The sequence below is a fragment of the Apis laboriosa genome, unplaced genomic scaffold (genome assembly GCF_014066325.1).
Source record: "Apis laboriosa isolate Shangri-la unplaced genomic scaffold, ASM1406632v1 scaffold21_cov150, whole genome shotgun sequence".
Taxonomy (NCBI): Eukaryota; Metazoa; Arthropoda; class Insecta; order Hymenoptera; family Apidae; genus Apis; species Apis laboriosa.
In genome coordinates this window covers 430,101-454,264 of record NW_025222365.1, presented here as the reverse complement: position 1 = coordinate 454,264, position 24,164 = coordinate 430,101, and the positions used below count along the sequence as shown (strand labels likewise).

Here is a 24,164-nt window from a genome sequence, read left to right as displayed (position 1 = left end):
ATATGCATATATATATTAAAATAAAAATTTATATAATAAATAAAATAAATTTAAATAAATGGATAATTTTATCTATCTTTAAATAGTTTATGTAATTTATTTAATTTATAGTTTATTGAATAATTTATATTTTAATTTTTTATGATATGTTTTTCAAATACACGTGTGATTATAAGCATAGTAGAAATATAGTGCGTTTTAAATCCAGATATTTTATCGAGAACTTGAAATTAAATTGTTTTTTTGCAATACTAAATTTTTAAATATTTCTGATATATTTTTAAATATAATGATATCGTCAAATATAATTTAAAGAATACATTAAAAAATATATAAAAATATTATAATTTTTGACATTGGATATATAAAATTCACTTCAATATTTTAATTAACTTAATGTTTTGTGTTGTGTAATTATAAGGATTTTCTTCAAATATCTATATTGAGTAAGTTATCATTTATTAAGTTTATAAATAAGTTTATATATAAAATTAGAATATTTTACAAATTAAGGTTATGTTTCATAAGTATATTTTAAAATTATAATATAAAATAGTTAAATTACATTATTGAATGAAATCTGAATTTTTTATTAATTTAATACAATATTTTTATAATACAAGAACAAAATATTAACAATTTTTTATCAAATCTTTAATATTTTTAATATTTCATTATTCCATTAATACAAAATGTCCCATTTTTATTCATTTTAAATATTTCGAAACATTTTAATGTTTTTTGATTTTTTTAATTTAAAAAATATTCTACTTATAATAATATAATAAAAAATATGAATTTTAATTGATTTTATTTTTTCAAAGTTATAAAAATAAAGAAATATAATTTTTCTATTATTTATTGATAACATTCATCTCAAATATTTTTCCAAATGTTTCATATCTTTCAAAATACTTGTTTGAGGTTATAAATACTTATGAAATATTGAGTATATCTTTTTAAATATTTATAAAAAATATTATTTTTTATACATAATAGTGAAAATACATAATATATTATTATACATAATAATAAATAATAATGACGATGATAAAAAAATGACAAACGAGAAATTGCAAAAATAATAAATATTTGTAATATTTATGATAAAAGATTAATAATAATCATTAAATTAATAATAATATAATAATTGAAAAAATCATATCAAATCAAAAAAATGATCAATTGTTTTATGTTTAGTCTGAGAAAGTAATGCATATAAAAAAAGAAAGCATATATAAATCTCGCATGAAATCATTCTTTCGTAAGTATTTGAACTACCAATGAAACTTCTTGAATATACAGACAAAGAATCTTAATGTACTATTCCAAATTGATGTACAATGAAGTCTGACATAAAACGTTAATAGCTTTCAATAGGATTAATTTACGAATTGCATGGAACTAAACTGAACATCAGGTCATACCGATTTTGTAACTTAAGATGTTTATTTGGTATAAAGTGCAGTGTATAGATTTATTATTTGTGTGTTATTATTTTTTTAAATTTAATTAAATATTTTAATGTTGATTTAAATATGTAATTATTAAACTTTATAAATTCAAATTATTGTTATTGCAGTAGATAAGTGTGTATTAAAACATCTTAAGTAAATTTATAAAACATTTCTTTTATATAGTATGAAGAAACTTAAGTGTTACTTTAAGTATAAACTATAAGTATAAATAATATTTTAATTATTTTTTAATTTGAGCAATAAAATTACTCCGAAATTCTATTGGCTTATTCAGAGTAACGCCACATTTATTCTGGCCATCATGCATTATATCTACAGCTTTGTGAAAAACTATGATATGTGTTGCATAACTATTTCCAAATATTAATCTTATCATTTCTAAATTAATATTGATAAATAATCATGTTTAATAGCAAAAAGAAAAGTGACACTGCCAAACTGATTATTTGCGTTCGTGTGGATGTTTGCGACATATACCACGTGGTTCTTGGTGACTGAGATGTAGTTGTAATTCGACTTTTGTGGCGGCCACATCGATGTACGAATAAAATTGAAAGTAGTCCTTTATTTCTTATTTTTAATAAGATTCTTTTTTTGTGAAAACTTTAATCTAACATTCTATATAATTTGAAGCAATCTTTATTATATAAAGAATAGGATTATATTTTTCTTCATAAAATTCGAATTTTCATTATTAAAGTTATTGAAACTCATCATTGGAATTATTGAGGTATTTCTTTTTAAAAAATAATTGTATTTATTTTCCAATGTTGTTTTAAGTTGAATTAGTTATAAAAAAAGGATAAAAATAATTACATTGACAAAATAAAAATATTGAGATAAATTACATCTCACGAATTATAATATTGCATCTAGATTTCTACCCATTTTACCGCCATTATTACCACTATTTTTTGGACTTGAGTTATGAAATAATCGTTGATGTCGAAGATAACCAATATCGTGGACTATTGTATCGAATATTGAAATCTCAATAACATTCATTATTTTTTTTCTTTCTTTAAAACATTTATTCAATTAGATAAAAATTTCAAAGGATTAGATTTAATTGGATTAGATTTAAATAAGTATTATTGTAATTACAATAATTAAAATCAATATAGTAAAATATATTTTTGCATTTGTAAATATAAGAAAAAAAAAACAAAATCATGTGAAAAAAATTGCAGTGCTGCTTTTTGATTATGACATATGAAGTTATTTACAAAAAGATAAATGCTGTTGGATGATCTAAAAATTTGTGCACGCATTTAATGTTTGAATTTCATCTAAAAAATACATTCTATTATGTTACATCAAATATCGAGGTATATTGCATTAGTTAACCGAGTCAGTGAACTGCCTTCGATGAATATTGTCTGTGGTTACTTAACGTATTGCAATAGAAAGTCGGCGTTTGTCGCGATCAAAGTATAGTCTTTTGTACATTGCTTTTATTTTCAAAGGTTTGTTAAAAAGTTTTAATCAACGGATTGTGACAAAGTGTATGAATACAACAACGCCAGAATAATAATCATCGATCAGATCTATGGATCTCGACGAAGTGATCATTGGTTCTTTTCTCACGGTAATTGACGCGTTGGATCAAAGTTTACACGATCGTCAATATTCGTGATCAAACGAAGGAGATAAGTGATGATTAAAACCATGAAAACGAGCAGTTGATCTCCTACGTCTTGCGGATGAAACGAGAGCTCTAGTTTTGTTTTCTTCTTTCGATGAAAAAGAGCGTCGCGACTATCCTCAACACGGAAATGGGTGGTCTTGTTGAAATTTTCTTTTTCTTCGGAGTCCTCTACTATTTTTTCAACTTCAGGTAATGTATTTACCCCAAGTTCTGACATGAAACTGTTTTATTTTGCGGATTGTTTTTTCGCAATTCTATACAAGATACAAATTTAATAATCAAATAATCAAAAAATAATTGAAATATCGATCAATAATTGTAATAATTCAACTACAATAAAATTAATAATATAAAAGTAATTTATATATAATAAATTTTATACAATAAATTTTTGTATATATATGATAACGGTGCAATTAAAAATTTTCATCATATTTTTTTACTTTTATATATATTTGATATATTTTTAGATTATTTTATTTTTATAACTATTTATATAATTATTTTATAATTATTTTATAATTATTTTATAACGTTTTGTAATTTTTAAAATTATTTTAAAATAATTATATTTTTAATATAATAATACTATAATATAGTTAATTATGATATATATGAAAAATTGTTAGAATAATTTAATAAAAAATTTTTTTTTATAGAAAAAAATTTCCTTTTGAGTGATAAGCATTCATTTATATTAACAATGTTTATTATTTTTTAATAATTATTTTTAATTAATTATATATTCAATTAATTTTGCATTTAATTTATTATTTTTTCTTGTAACCAAACAAAAATATTGTTAATATTTATAAATATTAAAATCGCCTTTCAAATTTAAATCTATATATTAAATTGTGAATAAGAATATACCAAATATTAAATAATATATATATTATACTAACTATTAACTATAATTTATAATATATTAATTAATATAAATACTGAAAATAATTTTTTTAAATATATAGAATAAGTTTGATATCATAATGTGTAAGACATTGATCATTCGTAGAACAAAGTATAAGCATTGCAAATTTGCGTAATGTAATATTATATACAATATATATGTATTAGAATATAAGATAAATTTTAATCAAAAATTTTGAATGGCAATAAAATGTTATACAAGGTTTCAACCCCGATAACTTTATTAATCAAAGTTTTCATAATGATATATCGTATGACCATAAAGACTTTAGAAGAACACATATCAGTTAAGCTAATTTTTTTTTTATATGTGATATATTTATCTTTAATCTTTTTTTTAATATTTGTTGTAAACTTTGGTATTTATGTAATTCGGAATCAGAATTGCAAAATATATATTGTTTTTACTTAAATTTTTGATTTGTACATCGGTGAAATTATTAATCAGTTTCATAAGAAAAGCGGGAATATAGAAAAGAAGAGAAATATATAATCGAGTTAATATTAATTATTTATTGATATTATTAGAGAAAAACAAGTTTTTATGGCATTATGAATTTGTTCGGGTTTTTTTGTCTTATGATGCATTTTCTTATACTAACTAATATCAAGTTAATTAATTATTTATTGATACCAAGGAAAATCAAGTTTTTATGACATTGAAAATTACGATTTACTTGGATTTCTTGCTTTATGATGTATTTTCTTATCGATTTAAACTTTGATAAATGTTTTCTATATATGTATGATTTAATTTATTAAAAATATTATGAACGCGATAAATATGTTCATTGAATCAATGTTATTTAACATATGCAATCATTGAATTCATTTTTTTTTAATATATATTTTTGTATACGTATATATAAAAACCGATATACAACATTATAAAAATAAACATGTACTACAACAAATTTATAATTTATGACTAATATGAAATGCAATATTTCAATATTCATTTATATAACTGATATTCAATACGTTCTTGCATATACAATTTCAGATCAAATGGCTATATATTCCTTTCCTTGAGTAATATAGATTTAATTATTTTATAAAATTGTCTTAATATCCAATGTTATACATGATAAAATCCTGTGTTTATTATAATTTATACATCTTTGAAACTTTTTGGAAGTAAACATGAAAAATAATTTCAATATAGGTATAATTTAATATTTCAATATATTTAATATATTATAATCATTAATTATAACAATAAAAAATATATTATAAAATCAAAATTTAAAGATCTAATAGACAAAATTATTTAAAATTATTATACTGCATAATTATTTAAAAGAGAATTATAATGTATTCTGAAATTTTAAAATAATCGTTATTGCATGTTTCAACAAAATTTTTTACATAATGTTAAAGACTTTTGATTTGCGTCAATAATAATTCGATACTATTAATTAACTAATCGATTTTCGACACGTGTTTATAATTTTCTGTTTTTTGATACGTTCAGAAATTTTTATTATGATAAAATATATTTTTATTTATTTATCACAAATTAATTTATCACATATAAAAGTATTCGTCAAATCAAAAGTATTATCAAACAAAAAAAAAAAGGCTTCATCTGCTCGTTGTGATTGCACTCAACTGTATCGACCCGTTAAAAACGTTGAAGATGGAACGTAAATAATATGCGATTGCATTCAAAAGCAAAATCCGTGAAATTGTATTTGAATTATATTCGAATTACATTTAATTCATCTTTGTTGAAATGCATGAGATATCAGACTTATCAATTACAAAAATAAGAATATTTCTATTTTGATTTCATTCAATATACATGATATAATTGCATAAAATAATTTTTTCATTTGAAAAAAAAAAGATTAATATCGATCAATATTTGATCAATTTCTTTTTTAAAATTTTATATTTTATATTATAAGGAAAAAAATTTCTATAGTTTCTAAAAATTATTTTTAAATTATAATTACAATAATAGAGCTTCCAGTATGGTCGATATACTTTCAACACGTTTGCAAGAAGTATATGCAAAATGGGAAAGTAGAACAGAGGTAATTCGAAATACAGAATCGAATACAACTCGATTTTCAATAAGGGGTAAGATTTTCATTTAGGAAGTAGATAAATAAGTAAAAAAAATATTTTAATCAAATATTTATTTTTTAGAACTTCGACGAACAGGTCAACAATTTTATAAAAAAAAAATACAAGACAGAGAACAAGCAAAAAAAGTTCGAGAGAATTCTTTATTTAAAATTAAAGAGACAGAACCATTAGTTCCTGTTGTTAAAGAAAAATCTCCGTTTCTAAACTATTGCTGTAATAATTGTACTCCATCATCTAGAGTAAGTTTTATATGAGAAGAATAAGATTATATTATTTTCTAAGAAAGATATTCGATATATCGCTTAAATCTATTATATACTATTTTGTATATAAAATTGTATATAAAATTTCCGGTAGGAATATAAAATGATTTTAATAACAAAATTAATTTTTAAAATATACATCAGAAAAAAATATTACTTCAAAAATAGTGATTAACATTAAAAAATCTATATCTTAGATAAATAGCATCGTTCGTATTGACGTATGCTTACGCTCTTGCAACATTAAAATATATTTAGCTTGTGGCCTGGTAACTAAGCTACGTGCAAATTGCGAACATTGTCGTTTGATATATGTTTTTTTTTTATGTAAAATATTATGTATATCATTGATACTATGTAGTTTAAAATCATTTAAAATAAATTTTTTATATCGGTAATGATAGTTTGATATATGTACAATAAATAAAATTATGTAAAGCTTTTATAGATAAATAGATGAATATGTAATTATAAATCTTTTCTTATCTAATGAATACGATATCTTTCATATATTTTCATATATTTCATTTCGTATATGTAATTATATATACATATACATCTAATTTATTAGACTATGACAATATGTTTGATAAATAAAATATCTATATCAATATTTATATATATAATAATATTTTACGTATGTAAAAATTTAAACGTGTAATTTAATTAAATATATTTAATTTTTAATTTTTATGCCAAATACAAAATATTGCGTATCCTTCAATATAATAGTATAATAGAAGGAATATACAAGAAAATATGAGAAAGAAGAAAGTATTGTTATCGAATAATTATGATTGATAAAAGTCATGTACTTTCGATAATAAAAGTCCATTTCTTTTATAATAATTAAATATAAATGAGTTATTTTATTACATTGACGATCTATTAGTAATTGATTGTAGAAAATTAGATGTAAAATTTTTACTAATAATGAACTCTACAAGTATATAATTATACAAATATAAACAATAAATTAAAAATATAAAATATTGGAAAAACATGATTTTGAAACATGATCAAAATGATTTTCAAGATGATTGCATATTATTGTAATATATTTATTTAAAAAAAATCGTGTAATAAATAATTATAATATTTAGTATCTTTCTTAATGTTTCAAAGGATTAAATTAACAATAATTCAATGAAAAAATATTAATTTATATAGACTTTTACTAATTTCTTATCTATTTTTTTTATATATATATAACCTTTTTTTTTGTTATTATTTTTGTTATTGTTGTTTTTCATTTAATTTTATTTCTTCTAGAATTCATTGGTAAATAATATTAGCAAACAACATACTCCTTTTGGTTTAAATATATTAATAGTTAATCCAGGCTTATCACTATTCTCCAAAGTATTTGATTGTTTTTCACATGTATACAATCTTAAAACATTTAATTATCCAAGAGTGACTGAAACAGTAAGTTGCAAATTTAAAAATATTTACAAAAATAAAAATTGGAATTAAATTAATTAAAAAAAATTAATTAAAGACTTTATATATAATTTTTTTTTACAGGTCTTAAGAGATGAAAAATTAAAAGAAGCAATCAAATTGACTGCTTGGGAAACAGTTAATAATGAGGGTTGTAGTGAAAAAATTGCCTTGGCAAAAGGAAAAGCTAAAGCTAAAGCTATACTACTTCAAATGCAAAACAAAACAAGCAATTTTTTACTTAAAATAACTACATGGATTGTTTATAAAGTGTTTCCGTATTTTATACAATCTACTGTAGTATTGCCATCTCAAATAGAAATGTTAAAAAAAGCAAGTGAGACTGGTCTTCCTTTGATATTACTTCCCTTACATCGTAGTCATCTGGATTATGTTATATTAAGCTTCATTCTTGTGACAAATAACATTAAAAATCCATTGATTGCAGCTGGTGAAAATTTACAAATTCAATTGTTTGGGTATGTCATAAATATATAAATATAGATTATCAAATTTTATTAGATATTAATATCTTAATTATAATTTTTTTAATTATATTTTTTATCTCAAATAGGTGGCTCTTACGAGGTTTAGGCGCATTTTATATAAAACGTCGAATTGATTCTATTTTAGGCCGTAAAGATATTCTTTATCGTGCTATTCTTCACACGTACATAATAGAAAGTTTAAAGGCGGGTCATAATTTAGAATTTTTTATAGAAGGTGGACGAACTAGAACTGGTAAACCATGTATGCCAAAAGGCGGCATTTTGAGTGTCGTTCTTGATGCATATATGCATGGAACTATTGAAGATGCACTCATTGTACCTGTTTCAATTAATTATGAACGTATTGTTGATGGAAATTTTATCAGGGAACAGTTAGGTCAACCAAAAAATGTAGAAACATTTATATCTACAATTAAAGCTATGTGGTCAACTTTAATAGGAAATTATGGGATTAATCAAGTTGATTTCTGTCAACCATTTTCACTTAGAGTATGATGTTTAAATATTTTATATTTAATTTATAATATTGCATGTTCTACATTTTCTTAATTATATATCTTTATTATTATTTGTGAAAAGGAAATGTTAACATCTCTTCAAAACCAACCACAATTGACTGAAAGAAAAACACTTCCTATTGAAAAATGTTTAAAATCTACAGTATCTAGCTCATCATTGTATGGTACAGACGTAGTTGCAGAAGAATATCGTCAATTAGTTGATAGTATTGCGAAACATATTGTATATGGTAAAAATATATTAATAATTTTAAGAATATTAATTTATTTGTTTTATATTAATGTATAATATTTTTTTATATTAGATTGTACTAGCTCAATGCCAATAATGTCAACTAATGTTGTTGCATTTTTACTTTTAAATAAATTTCGAAATGGTTGTACCTTAGATGAATTAATTGAAGCATTTGATTTAATTATTCAGGAACTAGAAAAACGTAATAAAAATATTATGTTTTATGGAGAAACTATTAATATCATAGATCATGCGGTTAGTAAAATAATTAAATTATAAATATTATGTTAAAAAAATATATTATTTAAAAAAAAATGTATAAAATTTATTTTTTTAGTTAAACATCTTAGGTCCTAATTTAGTAGAACTACAAAATCAAGAAATTACAGAAGCAGTTGATGGTCAACTAATTAAGTCAAATTTTATTACCGTAATCCGTCCTGTATCGATTCTTCCAAATGTAATCGAGTTATCTTATTATAGCAATACAGTGTTAACATGTTTTGTTATGGATAGTATAGTAGGTAAGAAAATACATTATTTTATATTTCATTCAATCTAATAATCTGATTAATATATTTTCAGTGACAGCTTTATATGCTGAATTGCAATCACAGATAAATGATCCTGTACATATTACTCAAAATAATATTACAGTGTCTCAAGATGTTCTGATTGAAAAGTCACTTAAACTTTGTAATATTCTTAAATATGAATTTATTTTTTGTAAACCATGTCAAGAATTGGAACGTATTATTATAGAAACTATAATGAATCTCTCACATACAGATCTCATTACTTTACAAGAGGTATCATATATTTGATATGATATACTTATTTCATTATTTAAAATTTACTTATATAAATTATTTGGTAGGAATCTTATTTACAAGAAGAACTTTGGAGTAAAAGATATGCAAAAACTTTTGATGATAGTTCGGATGAAGAATATTGTAATAAAAATAAGACAAAAAATATTCAATATAAAGTAAGTAATTTTTTAATTTAAATATATTTTTTAATAATGAGATAGTAATGTATTTTAATTGTTTTTTTACAGCTGAATTTAATACCAGATCATACGAATCGTATGGAATTTCTTCATGTATCATTGCAACCTTTAATTGATACTTACACTTTTAGTGCTTTTATTCTTAGGAAATTAGTAGGGCGATCATTATCCGAAAGAGACTTAATTCATGAAATTATTCGTGAGTTAAAAACGAATTTTAGTCGTGGCATAATAAAATATGGTAAATAATGATAAATAATTATATTTGTATAAAATATATTAGATTATAAATTAATGTATTATCAATTATATTTTAAAATAGGTGAAAGCTTATGTGTGGATCCAATAAAGAATGCTTTGAAATTATTTGAAAAATGGAATGTTTTAGAATGTCATCCAGAAGAGAATATTAAAATTTTTTACTTAAAAGACGAATATAATACAGACTCAGCGGTAATGAAAATTTATGATAATATAGCAATTTTCAAATGGATCAAAAAAGAAAAGTAAACAAATTTTTTAAATAAATTTCTATAATAATGTATTATTTTTTATATGAAAAGACAAGTTGTTTAAAAAGCTTGTATATAATGATATACAAGTATCAGGTAATGTGTAATTCTTAGTACATTTAAATTTAAAAATTTATTATTCTGCGTGTAGATACTTTGTGAATAGTTCTAAAGTATGTAGCATTGTACATAGCATTAAGTCTTATAAATATTTTAGTTATTAGTTATATGTAAAAATTCCATATCAAGTGATTAATGTGATATTACTAAATCATCAAAAATTATTAAAAATTAATTAATTATTTCATTAATAAAGCTAGTCTTACGTATTATTGGATTAGCACCAATGAATTCTTTTGTTAATATTAAAAGAAAAAAAGATATTATAATATATATTTAAAAATGTAAAACTATTTTTATTATATTTTCACAAAGCAATAAGATGATTAAATAAATAATTGTTTTGTATAAAATAGTTTGTATAAAAGTTTTTTTTATATACAATATTATAAAAAAAATAATAAACAAAACAAATATGTGAATGTTGTATTTTTTAATATTAAAGAGAATTAAAATTAAAAATGTGTTATGTATATACTTATATATATTTCAAAACTTTATAACTGACGCAATCGGGTAACTTCTTCGCATTCCCATACATTTTTCTCTGTCAATAAATAATGCATCAACCTTAGATTTTAAATCAGTTTCTAAATTAGATCTAGTCCGTAAAAGTTGTTGATGTTGTGCTTCGAATCTTTGTAATTTTAAATTCATATCATGTATCGTCGAATTTATCGTTTCTACTTCCTCGATCATTCTGTATAAATAAAAATGTAATATTTAAAAGTATTATCATTAAATTCTAGATAAATTTCTCAAATATACCTAAGTTGAGCATAATCTTTACACAATTCTGCAGCTGGTCGATGTGTTCTGCTTTCTAAACGAGTATGTGCCACTTTAAGAGCAGAACTTTTATCTGTGATAGCTTTTTGTATTAATTGCAAATTCTTTTCAACCTCAAATATTTCTTGTTGAATCTATAGTTAATACGTTAATTAAAAAACAAAAATTTATGGATAAAGACAATTTTAATTACTTTATGTAAATGTATTTGTAATTTTTCTTTTGCTTCAAGCATTTCTGCAGCTCTTCTAGCTAACGCATTATTTGTATTTCCCCACGCTTCCCACATTTCATGTCCAACTGCATTTATTGCAATTTCTATATCACTTCGTAATTGATTGGATTTTTCTCGTTCTGTTTGTGATTTTTTTACTAGATTATTGGAAGCTTCAATCCATGATTCAGCTTCTGTAACACTTAAGATTTATTAATGTAAATTATGATAATAAATGATATCTTAACATGAACTTACCTGGGATCATATTTTTCAATACCACCGTAATATTTTAATCCACGACTAAAATTATTCATTTGATGACATGTAATATCAATTCCAAGTGCAGTTTCTTTATTTTTTATATCAATTTCTAATTGATTTTGTACTGCTCTACCATTAGTGAGCTGAATATACAACAAAGTGATCATAATAATTAATATGAAATTGTAATTCGGTATCTTACCTGGTTATTACATTTATCTGTAAAATGTTCTAATTTATTTTCGCAATTTCTAACTACTTCCACTTCTTTTAAAAGAGCATGTTCAGCTTGATCATGTACCAAATCAGAACCTTTATACATTTTTTGATATATATAAAATAGAATATACATGTAAGTTTCTAATTTAGAAATAAATATATCAAACCTGTTCTAGCTTCACGATAGTATAAACATTCTTGCGCAATATGCAATTGACCTTCTAAACTTTGTATTGTTATTTGTAAATTTCGACGACATTCTTGCATTTTTGCATTTTCTATTATTAATCTTTCCAATTCTGAAGCCATTTCATTTCTCCAGAATGTAGTATCCGTAATTCTTTCTCCTAATTTACGACCGGTTTCAATTTGACCTTTTTGTACTTTTTCATCGGTTTCTCTAAAATTGTATTAATTTTTCTATAATATATTGTTAATATCGATAATACATCAAAGATAATAATAGTTTTACCGCATTATTCGAACGGTATCCTGTCGTAAATTTTCGGAAAAATTTCTATTGCTATCTGATTCATTATAAAGTCTTAACTGATTTTGTACCCATTCATATGGGCCATATCTTGTAAAAAGTGCAGTTCGTGCTGCATGAGCAGGATTTCTATCAAAACCTGTCACCAAATTTGGAAATCGTAACGGTTCCGTAGCCATCCCTTTTGGCATATAACAAGTATTAGCGAGTAAATTTGTTATAGGTTGTGCAGGTCTAAAATAATGATTAAAAAAAAAAAATAATTTGTAATATAAATAATTAAAAGAGTTATTTACTTAAAGAAAAAGAGCTCTTTTATTTAAAAAATTCTTACAAAGGAGATGCTTCTATCATTTCATATCCTAAAGTAGGACGCCATGGATGCGGTTTTGGAGTTTTATAGAATTCTCCAACTCTAATTGGAATTGGTGGGCCAGCAATTTGTTCCATGCATGGTAGTACTCCTACAGTACTCCATGGTTGTAGTTGCTAATTATTAAAAAATTGATAATATTAAGAGAGTTATTATTATTATCATCATTATCTGAATTCATTATTTAAATTCATAACAAACCGAATACATAACAGTTTCTCCTTTTGATCCAATTTTGTTATTATCCATGATTCTAATTTAAGTTAAAAGATTATAATATTTACGAAAATTTTATTTCTACGAAATAATTTTTTACATTTCCCTCAATTTAATAAACAATTTCATAGAATAAATTGATTTAATTTAATATGAAGGTATATTTGAAATCCGGAAACAATGTTATCACGTGACGTTTGTCATATGATTCTAGCCTAGGATCAGGTGGTGTTACCTTCTATTCGTTCACAGTCGATCAGTACTTGTCTAGTTTGCTCAATTCTGTTTAACTAAAACATCATGACACGATTTTCTAATATTTGTTATTTCGTTTTTATATTAACCGTTGCATTTCAAATTTTATTTTCACATGCTGATAATGCAGTCCCTGTATTGCTATGGGGTGGATCTGTTAATTCTGATTTAATACAGACAGGTGCAGTGAATCCCTTTTTAAAGACTACTAGCGAAGAATTTGATCTTTTTCTGCATAAGAAATTAGAAAATTCACCTCCCGTTCTTCTGTATATAAAAGATAATTTATGTATCGAAGATTTAGTAAAACACAAACAGGTTATTATAATATATTTAAATAATTATTTAGTTTGAATTCATTTGCTTTTTTATTTAAATATTAATATAATTTTTTAAACTTTTTAGCATCTTCAAAAAGTTATTACTTCAAAAAGTTATTTTCCTGCTGTTGAGAAAGCAATGAATACTGTTGAAAACTTACCTTTTTATAATCAAACCTATAATGATTATATGGATTCAATATCTGATGGGCAATTATTGATTATTCCAATTAATAATTTAGATATTATTCCTGAAACATATAAGACAATAAGAGATTCCAGTCCTAATTTGATAGCTATACTCACAGGAAAAGCATGTAATTATAGACGTTCTGAACGAGTAAAGAGAGACATTCTTACAAATAATAGAGATAAACATTTTATTGTTTCATCACACAGAGTGTTATTATATTCTAGTCAACCATTATTATTAAAGGTAATTTCAATCATTATTTCAAGCATTCTATTTTATAATTCATTTAATATATTTTTATGAATAATTTTTATTTTCAATAGCTTGAAAACAATAAAGATGAAATAGAACTTCTTAATTTCACATCATATAAAGATGAACCAGGTACAAGAAAATCTTCATCTAATTTAATTCTGACCTTTAATGAAACTATGGATCAACATGAACTTGTTTTTATGTTTGAAATTAAAACTGCAGGCTATTTTACATTAAAAACAGTTCAATATACATATTATATAAATTCAAAACTTTCAAATCAACAAAATTTAATAACAAATACAGATATTGTTTTTCCATTTAATTTTTCTTATCACTGTTCACAAAATATTATATTTAAAAATGATACTATTAGCTTACGCATTACAGATTTGCAAGTGCAACTTATTCCAGAAAATAAAAATAATACAAGAACTTTTAATGATGCATATGATTGTGTTGGTTTTACTTCAATTCCAATTTGGACAGGAATATTTGTTACTGCTATATTAGCTTTAATTATGATTTGGGCACTTACTATGATTATAGATATTCGTACAATGGATAGATTTGATGATCCTAAAGGAAAAACAATTACTATTTCATCTCAAGAATAATATAAAAATATCAAATTATTAAAAATATTATGTACATATATATCTTAATATTTCATAATTTAATAAATTGTTAAATTTTCAGTTTCATATTAATATATATATAATATATATTAAGATTGATTAAAATTAATGCCATTAATTTTTCAAATAAATTTAATTGTAATAAATGATTTTAACCTGATGTAATAATTCATTATAATGATTATAAAATTAATCATTCCATCTAATATTTTACTATTTTCAGTATTTGTATAATTATTATATTAATGTACAATTTTATAAAAAAAATTGATTTCTATTGCTAATAAAAAACTACTATAATGTCTACTAATAAATAACTTAGTAAATATACCATATATATAATGTTATGATTAATAATTATTTATAAATGTCAAAATTTTAAAAAAATTTCTCTATATTATCATATGTTATATGTTGACTTTAATGAGATATATATATATATATATATAAATAATATTAATATAATTATTTGTATTTATAAAAATACATATAATACATGTAAACAATATCTTATAAAACTTATTTATATTCTTTTAATTTAATAAAAATAATTAAGTTTTATCTTCTTTAATTTTTCTTTAGCCATTGATATCATAATAAAATTTACAATAAAAATATTTTATAACTTAAGTAATTTATAACTTCGAATTAATTCGAATAACAAATAAAAATTTAATGTAGCATCTATAATTATACATTATATCGTCGTATATTATCGAATGATTTTACACAAAATAATAAATTTAATACAAAAAAAAAAAAACAAAAAATTGATTACATTTAAATTTTGTATTTATATTTATTATAATATTTTTCTATTGTTTGTAACATTGTTTGTTATAGCATCTATAAAATTTTTTATGTAAAAAACGTACAATATATATAAAATTTCATCAAATTTATTATTATTATTATATATTTATATATGACATGCTGGAACATATGCACCATGTATTACAATGAATATCATGGAATAAGATGGTAAAGTAATTAATTCTGTGGATTCTAATATTATAGGTTGAAATAATGGCAAACTGCCATTAGATTGCAATTTCAATACTTCTCCATTTATTTTTATATCTCTGAAAATAAATAGAGTTAGAAAAATTAAATTTAAATTAAAATTAAATTTATTTTTTTATAATTATTACATACCTTGATTGTAAATTATTAGAAGTGAGTGCATACAAAAATACTTTAGAATTTTTATGAAATATAGGAATTCCTTGAATAGTTACATTAATAGAATATTTATACAAATTAATTCCATATATTGTAATTGCTACAATTTTATTAATCCATGATTTCTCAGGAGTGCAATGTGCATAAAGTCGTAAATAATCAAAAGATGTTGATGATAATTTTAATACTTTTTCTGAAACAAATTTTTTATAAATTACACTAACCCACCAGTCTGGATTTGGTGTAAGATCAGGTCCAATCATAGCATAATTTCCACCAAATAATGATTGTCTAATAACAGTATTTAATCCTGCACTAGCACTGTATCCCAATTTATCAAGCCATAGAAATCCAGCCACAAATCTATTTGACAATTTTGGAGCACCTCCACCATAAGCTGTACTTGTTTCTGCTATAAATGATTTATTTATTAAAATTTATTCAATAAATTTTATTTTATTAGTATAATTTTAAAAAAGCTAATAGAATTATATAATGACATACATAACCACATAGGAATAATTTTTTCTGATGATTGAATTGCTTCTTGCATAGATTTAATTTGTTTTGGCAAATAATTAAAAGTTGAAATATTTATAAAATCAATTAATTTAGCTTCTTTTCCATTCAAATAATACTGATGCCAAGTGACATAGTTTATACTATTTTTATCATTTTCTAAAAATGTTTTTGCATAATGTTCTCCTATATGATTTGTATCTCCTATATGATTTACTTCTGGACCCACAAGAAGACTCTCACTATATCCTATTTCATTTAATAATTGCCTTAATTGATGATAATCATATGCAAGTTGAATTGCAGTAATATTCATATTAAATACATGATGGAAAGAATTTGGTTCTAGAAATTTTATCATTATTAATCAATTTATTTAAAAAATAAGTAAGAAATATATAAAAAATAAAATTATAACATTACCATTTCCTAGTTGCCAATCTATTTTCATATTTTTACTTTTGGCAAATGAAATTATATTTTTAGCATTAATATCATCCCAAGAGCCATTAATATTTCTAATTAATACATTTAAATCGAATATCATTCGTAATTTTGATTTTATTGAAAAATTATATAAATTTTCAAAATCTTTTTCATTAATTGTAAAATTAGTTATATCTTGCCCATCCACTGGATTAATTACTTTTTCAGAAATTATCCATATTGTCTATATAGTATAATTTATATAAATTTATATAAATATATATAATAACATCTTTTATTATCTCTATTATTCATTTTAGTTTCAGTTATTCACGAAATCTTAGAAACTATCTTTGCGAATATGACCATCTTATTGTACATAAACAGGATATCCCAAAAATATCCGTTAACTGCAGATTCTTAAGGTAATTTTAAGCAATATTTTTCTTTATAAAAAAAACTTTCATTATAGTTTTTTAACAAGTTATTAATAAAAAACATTGATTAACCATGGAACGCAATAGATTAAACTGTGATGGTAACGTTAGGCACGTATCGCCGACTGAAAACAAACAAATTCAAGTAATATTGCTTGAATTTATTTGTTAATTAGTTTATGCACTTTGTAATTGGTTAATGTTTTTGTTAATAATTTATTAATAACAAAACTATAATTTGCAAAGAAAAATGTTTCTTAAACTTATCTTAATTAATCAGTGAATCTTCAATTAATTAGTATCCCACATTTTTGGAACATTCTATACATATATAAATTTATCTTTAATATAATAATGAATCTACCTGATTAAAATATAAACAATCAGCAGATGTACCTCCTATTCGAATATAAGCTGGTGCAAGATATTGAGCTAAATTTATAAATTTGTTATTTTTAATTGGAAGATTTTTCATATCACGAAGTAAAGATGTATCAAGACCAAATGATAAAAATTTGTTTGATACTATATGTAAAAGTGAACGTTTTGACTTTAAGTAAAATACATAAGTGTTATTTTTTGGATTTATTGTATTATCAATATTCCATAGTGATAATATTATAAATATCATGCAGAAACTCAAAAAAATAAGTCCAATAAAAGCTGGATGTAGTGTTGATTCTGAAATTTAAAAAAATTTAAAAAAGATATAAAAATATATTTTATTATAGTAATAAATAGATTAGATATATTTGAAATTCAAATTTTAAATATTCAAATATTTATTACTATTATTATTAAATATTCAAATATTTAATATTAATATATATTTAATATTTAATACTATAATATTGTATGTTAAGGTATGATTACACATTTATATGATATATTTATATTTTAATATTTTAACAATAATTATTGGTAAATTAAAGTAAAAATTATGCAAAAAATATTTTCAAGTAATATATAATTTAAATCACTTACGAGTTCGAATTTCACCAATTTTTTCATACTGATTTTTACCACAATCATTGGTTATAAAGTAGCTCATAATTTGTGCAATTTCTTGTCTGTATGTTTGAAAATAATTTTATTAAATTGTATTAAATATTGTAATAATTTATTCAAAGCAATTATAATAATAAAAGCATTCTACTTATATTTAATAAAATATTTTTTAATAAAACTTTAATTGATTGATTTCATTTATACTTCACTTAAATTTTAAAAATAATAAGATGATAAATATATAGATGATAAATATATAAGATGATAAATATATATATATGCAATTTAAATTAATGTTCAATATTTTAAGAAAAAATTTTTATGTTATTTTTTTTGTTAAATAATCTTTTGACAAAGTCTTTTATTCATGAAAAATAAGATACCTTTGGATTTATTTCCGATTAATATTTTTATTCTTTGTACAAATAGTTTTACCATTATTTAAATAAGAAGTTCCTTTTTTTCGTGCATATTTCTTCTTTGCTTTATTATACCCGATTTGTTCTATATTGAATTGTTTTGTAAATTGTTCCCGTCTAAAAACTATAATAATTATATTAAAATGATATAGAATTTATCTCTTATATACTATGTTTATTTTAAATATACTATTATTATACTATTATATATAATTATATACAAAATAAAAAAATACATAATATAATTTATAATAATTTATAAAAAATACCTCCAGGTGAAATTCGTTCAGATAATGAATCTAAACTAGAACTTGATGATTGAAAAAGTAAAGACCGACTTCTGTGTACTGCAATACGATTACGATAAGATAAACTACGCCGACGTTTCTGTTTTTCGTTTAATTGCTGCTTTGATTCTGAACTACTTAATTCATCTTCAGCCCAGAATGGTCGATCAGTGTCATCGGATATTGGTGGTGTTGGTGTGGGTGACTTAAATATAAGATCATATAAATAAAAATGTATTATTTTTAATATATGATCTTAATAATAACTTACAATTCCTTGAGAAATTCCAAATATAAAGTATTGTTTATTTCTATCTTCTAATTGATTTAATATTCCAACAGATACTGTAGTACAAGATGATTGATTTTCATAACCTTCATCATCGTCAGAAGTTTGTATTATTTTTCGTGTATCACCGCTGGCATAATAGCCCATTATAAAGTTTTTTTAAATTTTAACAAGTTATACGACTATAAAGTTTAAATTTCTTACGTATGTTTTATTATACTAATGATTTATTTGTATTTTGTATCTAAAATTTAAATGTTTACAAAAGTGGAATAAATGGCAGGCTTTTTTTTTTATTATGGTAGAACAAATTACATTATTCCATAATCTATAATTTAAATTATTTATTTAGTAAATTTTTTTATTATTTAATAGTGATATTTAATATATTTTTAAAAAAATTATATTTATAAAATGCTTTTATTGCATCTTTTTTAAAATAAAAAAAAATAAATTTTTTTTTAATACCATATTACAAATAATTTTTTTTTTCATTATACATATAGTATGTAATTATAATAATAATGTGTTAAAACAAGATAAATATGATTTTAATTTTTGTAATTTTTATAATTATTAATATAAAATCTATTTTTTCATTTTTTACTGTCATCAAAATAATGAGATAGAATTTTAAGTCACTATATTTCTTATTATATATAACATAAATATTTAATATAAATGTCTATCTATATCCAACATTATCCCTCAATGTTAACAGATATATCCTTTCTTTCATATTTGTCAACAAAGTTCTTGAGAATTTTAATGTATATCAAATTACACACACACACACACACACACGCGCGCGCGCGCGCGCGCACTTATATATACCTATAAACAAGAAAATGTCCTAATCATTTTCTGATTTTCTACGTTTTTTAGAACGCGGACTATCTGTATCATGTGGACTTGGAGTGATGTGACTTCGTTTTCTTTTTATGCTACTTTCATTAGCTTCATTACTACTACTTGCTGCAGTTCTTGTTTCTCTTCTGAGTGTTCCTTCTCCTGTAACTTGCACCAATATCTACACAGAATTAAATGATGCATAAGATTTCTTAAAAATGATAATTGTATTACATTTATATTTTTACCTGCATATGCTGTAGACATTCTTCCTGCATTGAAACTGCCATTTTATAAATAAATGTATCATGTTTATTATACATAATGGCATTTTGAAACATCAACATAACATCACGTTGAAAATGCATTGTAGATCTAATTGTGCCATTGTCTATATTTTTTTTAATAGTAGATAAATCCATAGGTCTAAAAATAACTGAATGGTATCCTGGTGCTTGATCTTCTGTAATAGGTCTCAAAAAAACAGATGCATATTTATGGGTAGCAAGTCGATTATAAACCAACATGACTGCTTTTTTCCATGCTCTATAATCTGCACCTTCTCCAGTACCTTCAATTTCAGGTTCACTATCAATAGAAGCATTTTGTTTTTTTGAATATGTTTTCATAGCACGACCTCCACTTAACTTGCTTAATGATGATTCCTCTTCATCTAACTCAACAGTATCTTCTCCAGCACTTATTATAGATTCTGATTCTTTTTTTACATTTTGCTCAATATCCATATTTTTTTTCTCTTCCTTCTCTTCTTTTATTTGAACTTCTTTTTTCACTTCTAATATTAATGAATTTTCTAATTGAATTTTTGTTTCTTCTTCCATTCTTGAATCTTCATATGTATTTTCTTCTTTTTTAACAATAGAAGTATCAGTATTAATAGAATCTACAGATTCTATTTTTAAACTTATATCTTCAGGAGACACCAACTGAGTAGAATCTTCTACAATTGCTGTTTCCTCTATTTCTTCTTCTTTTATTTCTATATCTTGTAAAATAGAACTTGTTGTATCTTCTGAAGAATCTTTTGTATCTTCTTTTTTAAATTCATCTGTATAAATTTCTAAAGCTTCTTCTGTCTGTTCTTGAGATTTTTCTGGTGATTCTTCACTTACTTCTATAATAGTTTTTTCTTTTATTACAATTATAGGTTCTTCTTTGAATGATTCAATAGATTCTGTACTTTCAATTGTATTTTCTATAATCTGTTCTTCTGTTATTTTCTTTTTATCATCTGAACTACTTTCATCATCTTCTAAAATTAAACTAATATCTTGTGATTTTTCTGTATCCTCTGTACTAGGAAGATCATTTGTTATTTCAGATGAAACACTAACAACTTCTGCTGATGGAACATCTTGCTGTTCACCAGTAATTTTAGCAAGATGCATTTCTAATTGATCCAATTCCATATTATCTTTATTTTCTAATTCATTAGAGGATATTCTTTGTAATTTATTAGTAGAACATTCTTTATTAATTTCTGGTACAGCTACTTCAGTTTCTTCTTCTTCTTCAACTTCATCTTCTACTATTTCATCTATTAGCTCTTTTGCAACTATTTTTGAGTCATTTTCTTCAGTTTCTATATTTGAAGTAGAATCCATAGTATCAAATTCATCAACTATTTGTTTTTCTTCTAATGGAGTATCTTTACTGTTTTCACTATCTTGAGTATTTAATTCAGGAACAAGTTCTTCTTTTAATGCCATTCTTTCAAAACATGTACTTTCTTCAGATTTTATTTCTTCTGATGTATTTGTTATAGTTTCAGATATGTTAGCCACAATAACTTTGGGTTCTTGTGGTTCTATAGCAACTGTTCCTATAATTTCTGCAATATTTGATGTGCTAGAATCAATTTCTTCAATAGCCATTTCACTTTCTGGTGAATTAGAAAGTGATACAGTTTCATCTACATCTCTAGGTTCTGGACGTTCTGTTACTACTGATTCTTGAATTTGAGGTACAGTAAGAGTATTAATAGTTGATGTAGCTGTATCTAAAGCTTGTGGACTACCAGTAATTTCTTCTTTTATTAATTCTTCTATATCTCCAATAATTTCATTAATTTCATCTTTGTCTATTACATCTGCCATTATATCTTTACGTATTACATCATCTATATGATCTATAATCTGTACCATACTTTCTGTAGATGTAATATTTGGAGTTGTTATTAAAGACTGAGGTACAGATGTTTCATTTTGTACTGTTACTTGATGTACAGATTGAGATTGACAATTATGAATTTCAGTCACATTTTGTTGAGATACAATAGTTGGTGTTGACTGTAAATTAGGTAAAGGACCTCTTTGTGTATTAGCTGGCATTTCTAATAACATAGATAAAGTTGGTGCACCAACTGATGGTCTTTCTGATGGTACATTTGAAATCGTAGATGTAACTAATTGATGCAATTGGGGAGATACATTTTGTGTTAATTGAGAACTTGGTACTTTAGGGCTAGAACCAAGTAAACTTGTAATTGTAGGAGAATTTATTTGTCCTGTAGTAGTTGATGTTTGAATTTGTGTTGTTGGACTTGGTGATTTTAATAGACTTGTTAACAATGGTGATCTTCCTCCTCTAGCTTTCTTTTCATCTTCCTCTATATTTTCTATTGTTTCTTGAATTTCTACTGTATTTTCACTAGATTTACGTTGACTTATATTAGATACTGGTGAATTTAATTCTTGTTTTTGTTGACGTTTTGCTAACCATGCAGAATGTGCTCTTGCTTTTTGTTCTTGTTCTCGTTCTTCTTGTTCAATTGCAAGCCACATCTTATTTAATTTATCATCTGTTATTGACCCAGATCTTAACATATTTATTTCAGTTTTAAGTTGTTGATATTCTTCTCTTTGAAAAGTTAACATTTGTCCTAATTCAGTTATCCTTTCTTGTGTTAATCTTCTTACTATTGATTCACCTGTTGTTTCTCCACTTTCTCTTTTTTTTCTTTTAGGTGTATCTGCATTTTCTAATAAATATGCATATTGAATCGCACAAGATTTTTGAGAAAACCAATCAGATGGTCTTGATGTTTCTTTTTCAACAACTGCTTTTAATGATCTTGATACACTCATCCAGTTTTGATCTCCTGATTTCAATACGCTTGAAGCCAAATATAACTGTTCACGTGTAGTCCAATTATCATATGATCTTTTTAATTTCAATCCTGCAAATAAATATTATAATGTATAATAAATATAAATTACACTGAATTTTATATAATTTTATTAATTTTTATAATTTATAATTTTTATTACTTTTATATAATTAATTAATATTATATCTTTTAATACTATGCTAAGATAAATATTTATAATATTAATATTTTGAAGTATTAATATATTGTTTATATTATATATTGTATATGTCAAAAATAAGATTTATTTTCTATATAAATATATAACAATAAATAACAAAATGTTACAAAACTTAACATTATAATGAAATTTTATATTTAATTTAATATATTATTAATATGCTATTATTTAAATTATTTAATTTAAGTTATATGTTAATATTTAATAATTCTATTAACCTGAAAATCATGAATTGTAATAAATAAATAATAAACTTACTGTCTTGTACTGATGTCATTGTTTCAAATAAAAATTATATCTTTTCTTTTAATATAAACACATATAAGTATTAAAAATTTAAAACAAATCAAGCGCTAATAATTACTTCGTTTAGAATTTTCTATTTGGTTTATACACACATGTATTCCGTT

The 24,164-nt window shown here is 22.8% G+C and overlaps 5 protein-coding genes across 9 annotated transcripts; 2 read left to right on the top strand and 3 right to left on the bottom strand.

Annotated features, from left to right (window-relative positions):
* The first annotated feature begins 288 nt into the window (after window positions 1–288).
* On the top strand, window positions 289–10,958 carry LOC122712916 (glycerol-3-phosphate acyltransferase 1, mitochondrial). 4 transcript variants are annotated; one of them, XM_043932943.1, is made up of 15 exons: window positions 2,059–2,208; window positions 2,945–3,315; window positions 6,023–6,141; window positions 6,211–6,389; window positions 7,686–7,841; window positions 7,941–8,335; window positions 8,431–8,492; window positions 8,577–8,854; window positions 8,945–9,113; window positions 9,189–9,373; window positions 9,456–9,642; window positions 9,704–9,927; window positions 9,996–10,106; window positions 10,179–10,371; window positions 10,453–10,958. In XM_043932943.1, the coding sequence occupies exons 2-15, from the start codon at window positions 3,218–3,220 to the stop codon at window positions 10,638–10,640; spliced, it is 2,544 nt and encodes an 847-aa protein (XP_043788878.1). In that variant the 5' UTR covers window positions 2,059–2,208; window positions 2,945–3,217; the 3' UTR covers window positions 10,641–10,958. The 4 variants fall into 4 exon arrangements, with proteins under 4 accessions (XP_043788875.1, XP_043788877.1, XP_043788878.1 ...); XM_043932940.1 differs by lacking the exon at window positions 2,059–2,208 and adding an exon at window positions 289–446 and having other exon boundaries at window positions 8,431–8,854; window positions 10,453–10,956; XM_043932942.1 differs by lacking the exon at window positions 2,059–2,208 and adding an exon at window positions 1,719–2,016 and having other exon boundaries at window positions 8,431–8,854; window positions 10,453–10,956.
* Window positions 10,959–11,179: 221 nt separating this feature from the next.
* Window positions 11,180–13,380, bottom strand: LOC122712924 (tektin-3-like). Its single transcript, XM_043932955.1, has 9 exons — window positions 13,313–13,380; window positions 13,073–13,227; window positions 12,721–12,972; window positions 12,416–12,648; window positions 12,232–12,341; window positions 12,024–12,172; window positions 11,745–11,967; window positions 11,531–11,685; window positions 11,180–11,462 (listed from the first exon to the last, which is right to left on the bottom strand). Exons 1-9 carry the CDS (start codon window positions 13,358–13,360, stop codon window positions 11,252–11,254), a joined length of 1,536 nt encoding a protein of 511 aa, XP_043788890.1. The 5' UTR covers window positions 13,361–13,380; the 3' UTR covers window positions 11,180–11,251.
* A 179-nt stretch (window positions 13,381–13,559) lies between these two features.
* Window positions 13,560–15,083, top strand: LOC122712920. Its single transcript, XM_043932949.1, has 3 exons — window positions 13,560–13,900; window positions 13,988–14,338; window positions 14,419–15,083. Exons 1-3 carry the CDS (start codon window positions 13,628–13,630, stop codon window positions 14,965–14,967), a joined length of 1,173 nt encoding a protein of 390 aa, XP_043788884.1. The 5' UTR covers window positions 13,560–13,627; the 3' UTR covers window positions 14,968–15,083.
* Window positions 15,084–15,871: 788 nt separating this feature from the next.
* On the bottom strand, window positions 15,872–19,103 carry LOC122712848 (heparanase-like). 2 transcript variants are annotated; one of them, XM_043932800.1, is made up of 7 exons: window positions 18,996–19,103; window positions 18,537–18,622; window positions 17,917–18,233; window positions 17,113–17,359; window positions 16,675–17,034; window positions 16,144–16,582; window positions 15,872–16,070 (listed from the first exon to the last, which is right to left on the bottom strand). In XM_043932800.1, exons 2-7 carry the CDS (start codon window positions 18,601–18,603, stop codon window positions 15,908–15,910), a joined length of 1,593 nt encoding a protein of 530 aa, XP_043788735.1. In that variant the 5' UTR covers window positions 18,604–18,622; window positions 18,996–19,103; the 3' UTR covers window positions 15,872–15,907. The 2 variants fall into 2 exon arrangements, with proteins under 2 accessions (XP_043788735.1, XP_043788734.1); XM_043932799.1 differs by having other exon boundaries at window positions 18,944–19,084.
* A 1,039-nt stretch (window positions 19,104–20,142) lies between these two features.
* On the bottom strand, window positions 20,143–24,148 carry LOC122712847 (bromodomain-containing protein 8). Its single transcript, XM_043932798.1, has 3 exons — window positions 24,013–24,148; window positions 20,653–23,603; window positions 20,143–20,585 (listed from the first exon to the last, which is right to left on the bottom strand). Exons 1-3 carry the CDS (start codon window positions 24,029–24,031, stop codon window positions 20,409–20,411), a joined length of 3,147 nt encoding a protein of 1,048 aa, XP_043788733.1. The 5' UTR covers window positions 24,032–24,148; the 3' UTR covers window positions 20,143–20,408.
* Between the last annotated feature and the right edge of the window lie 16 nt (window positions 24,149–24,164).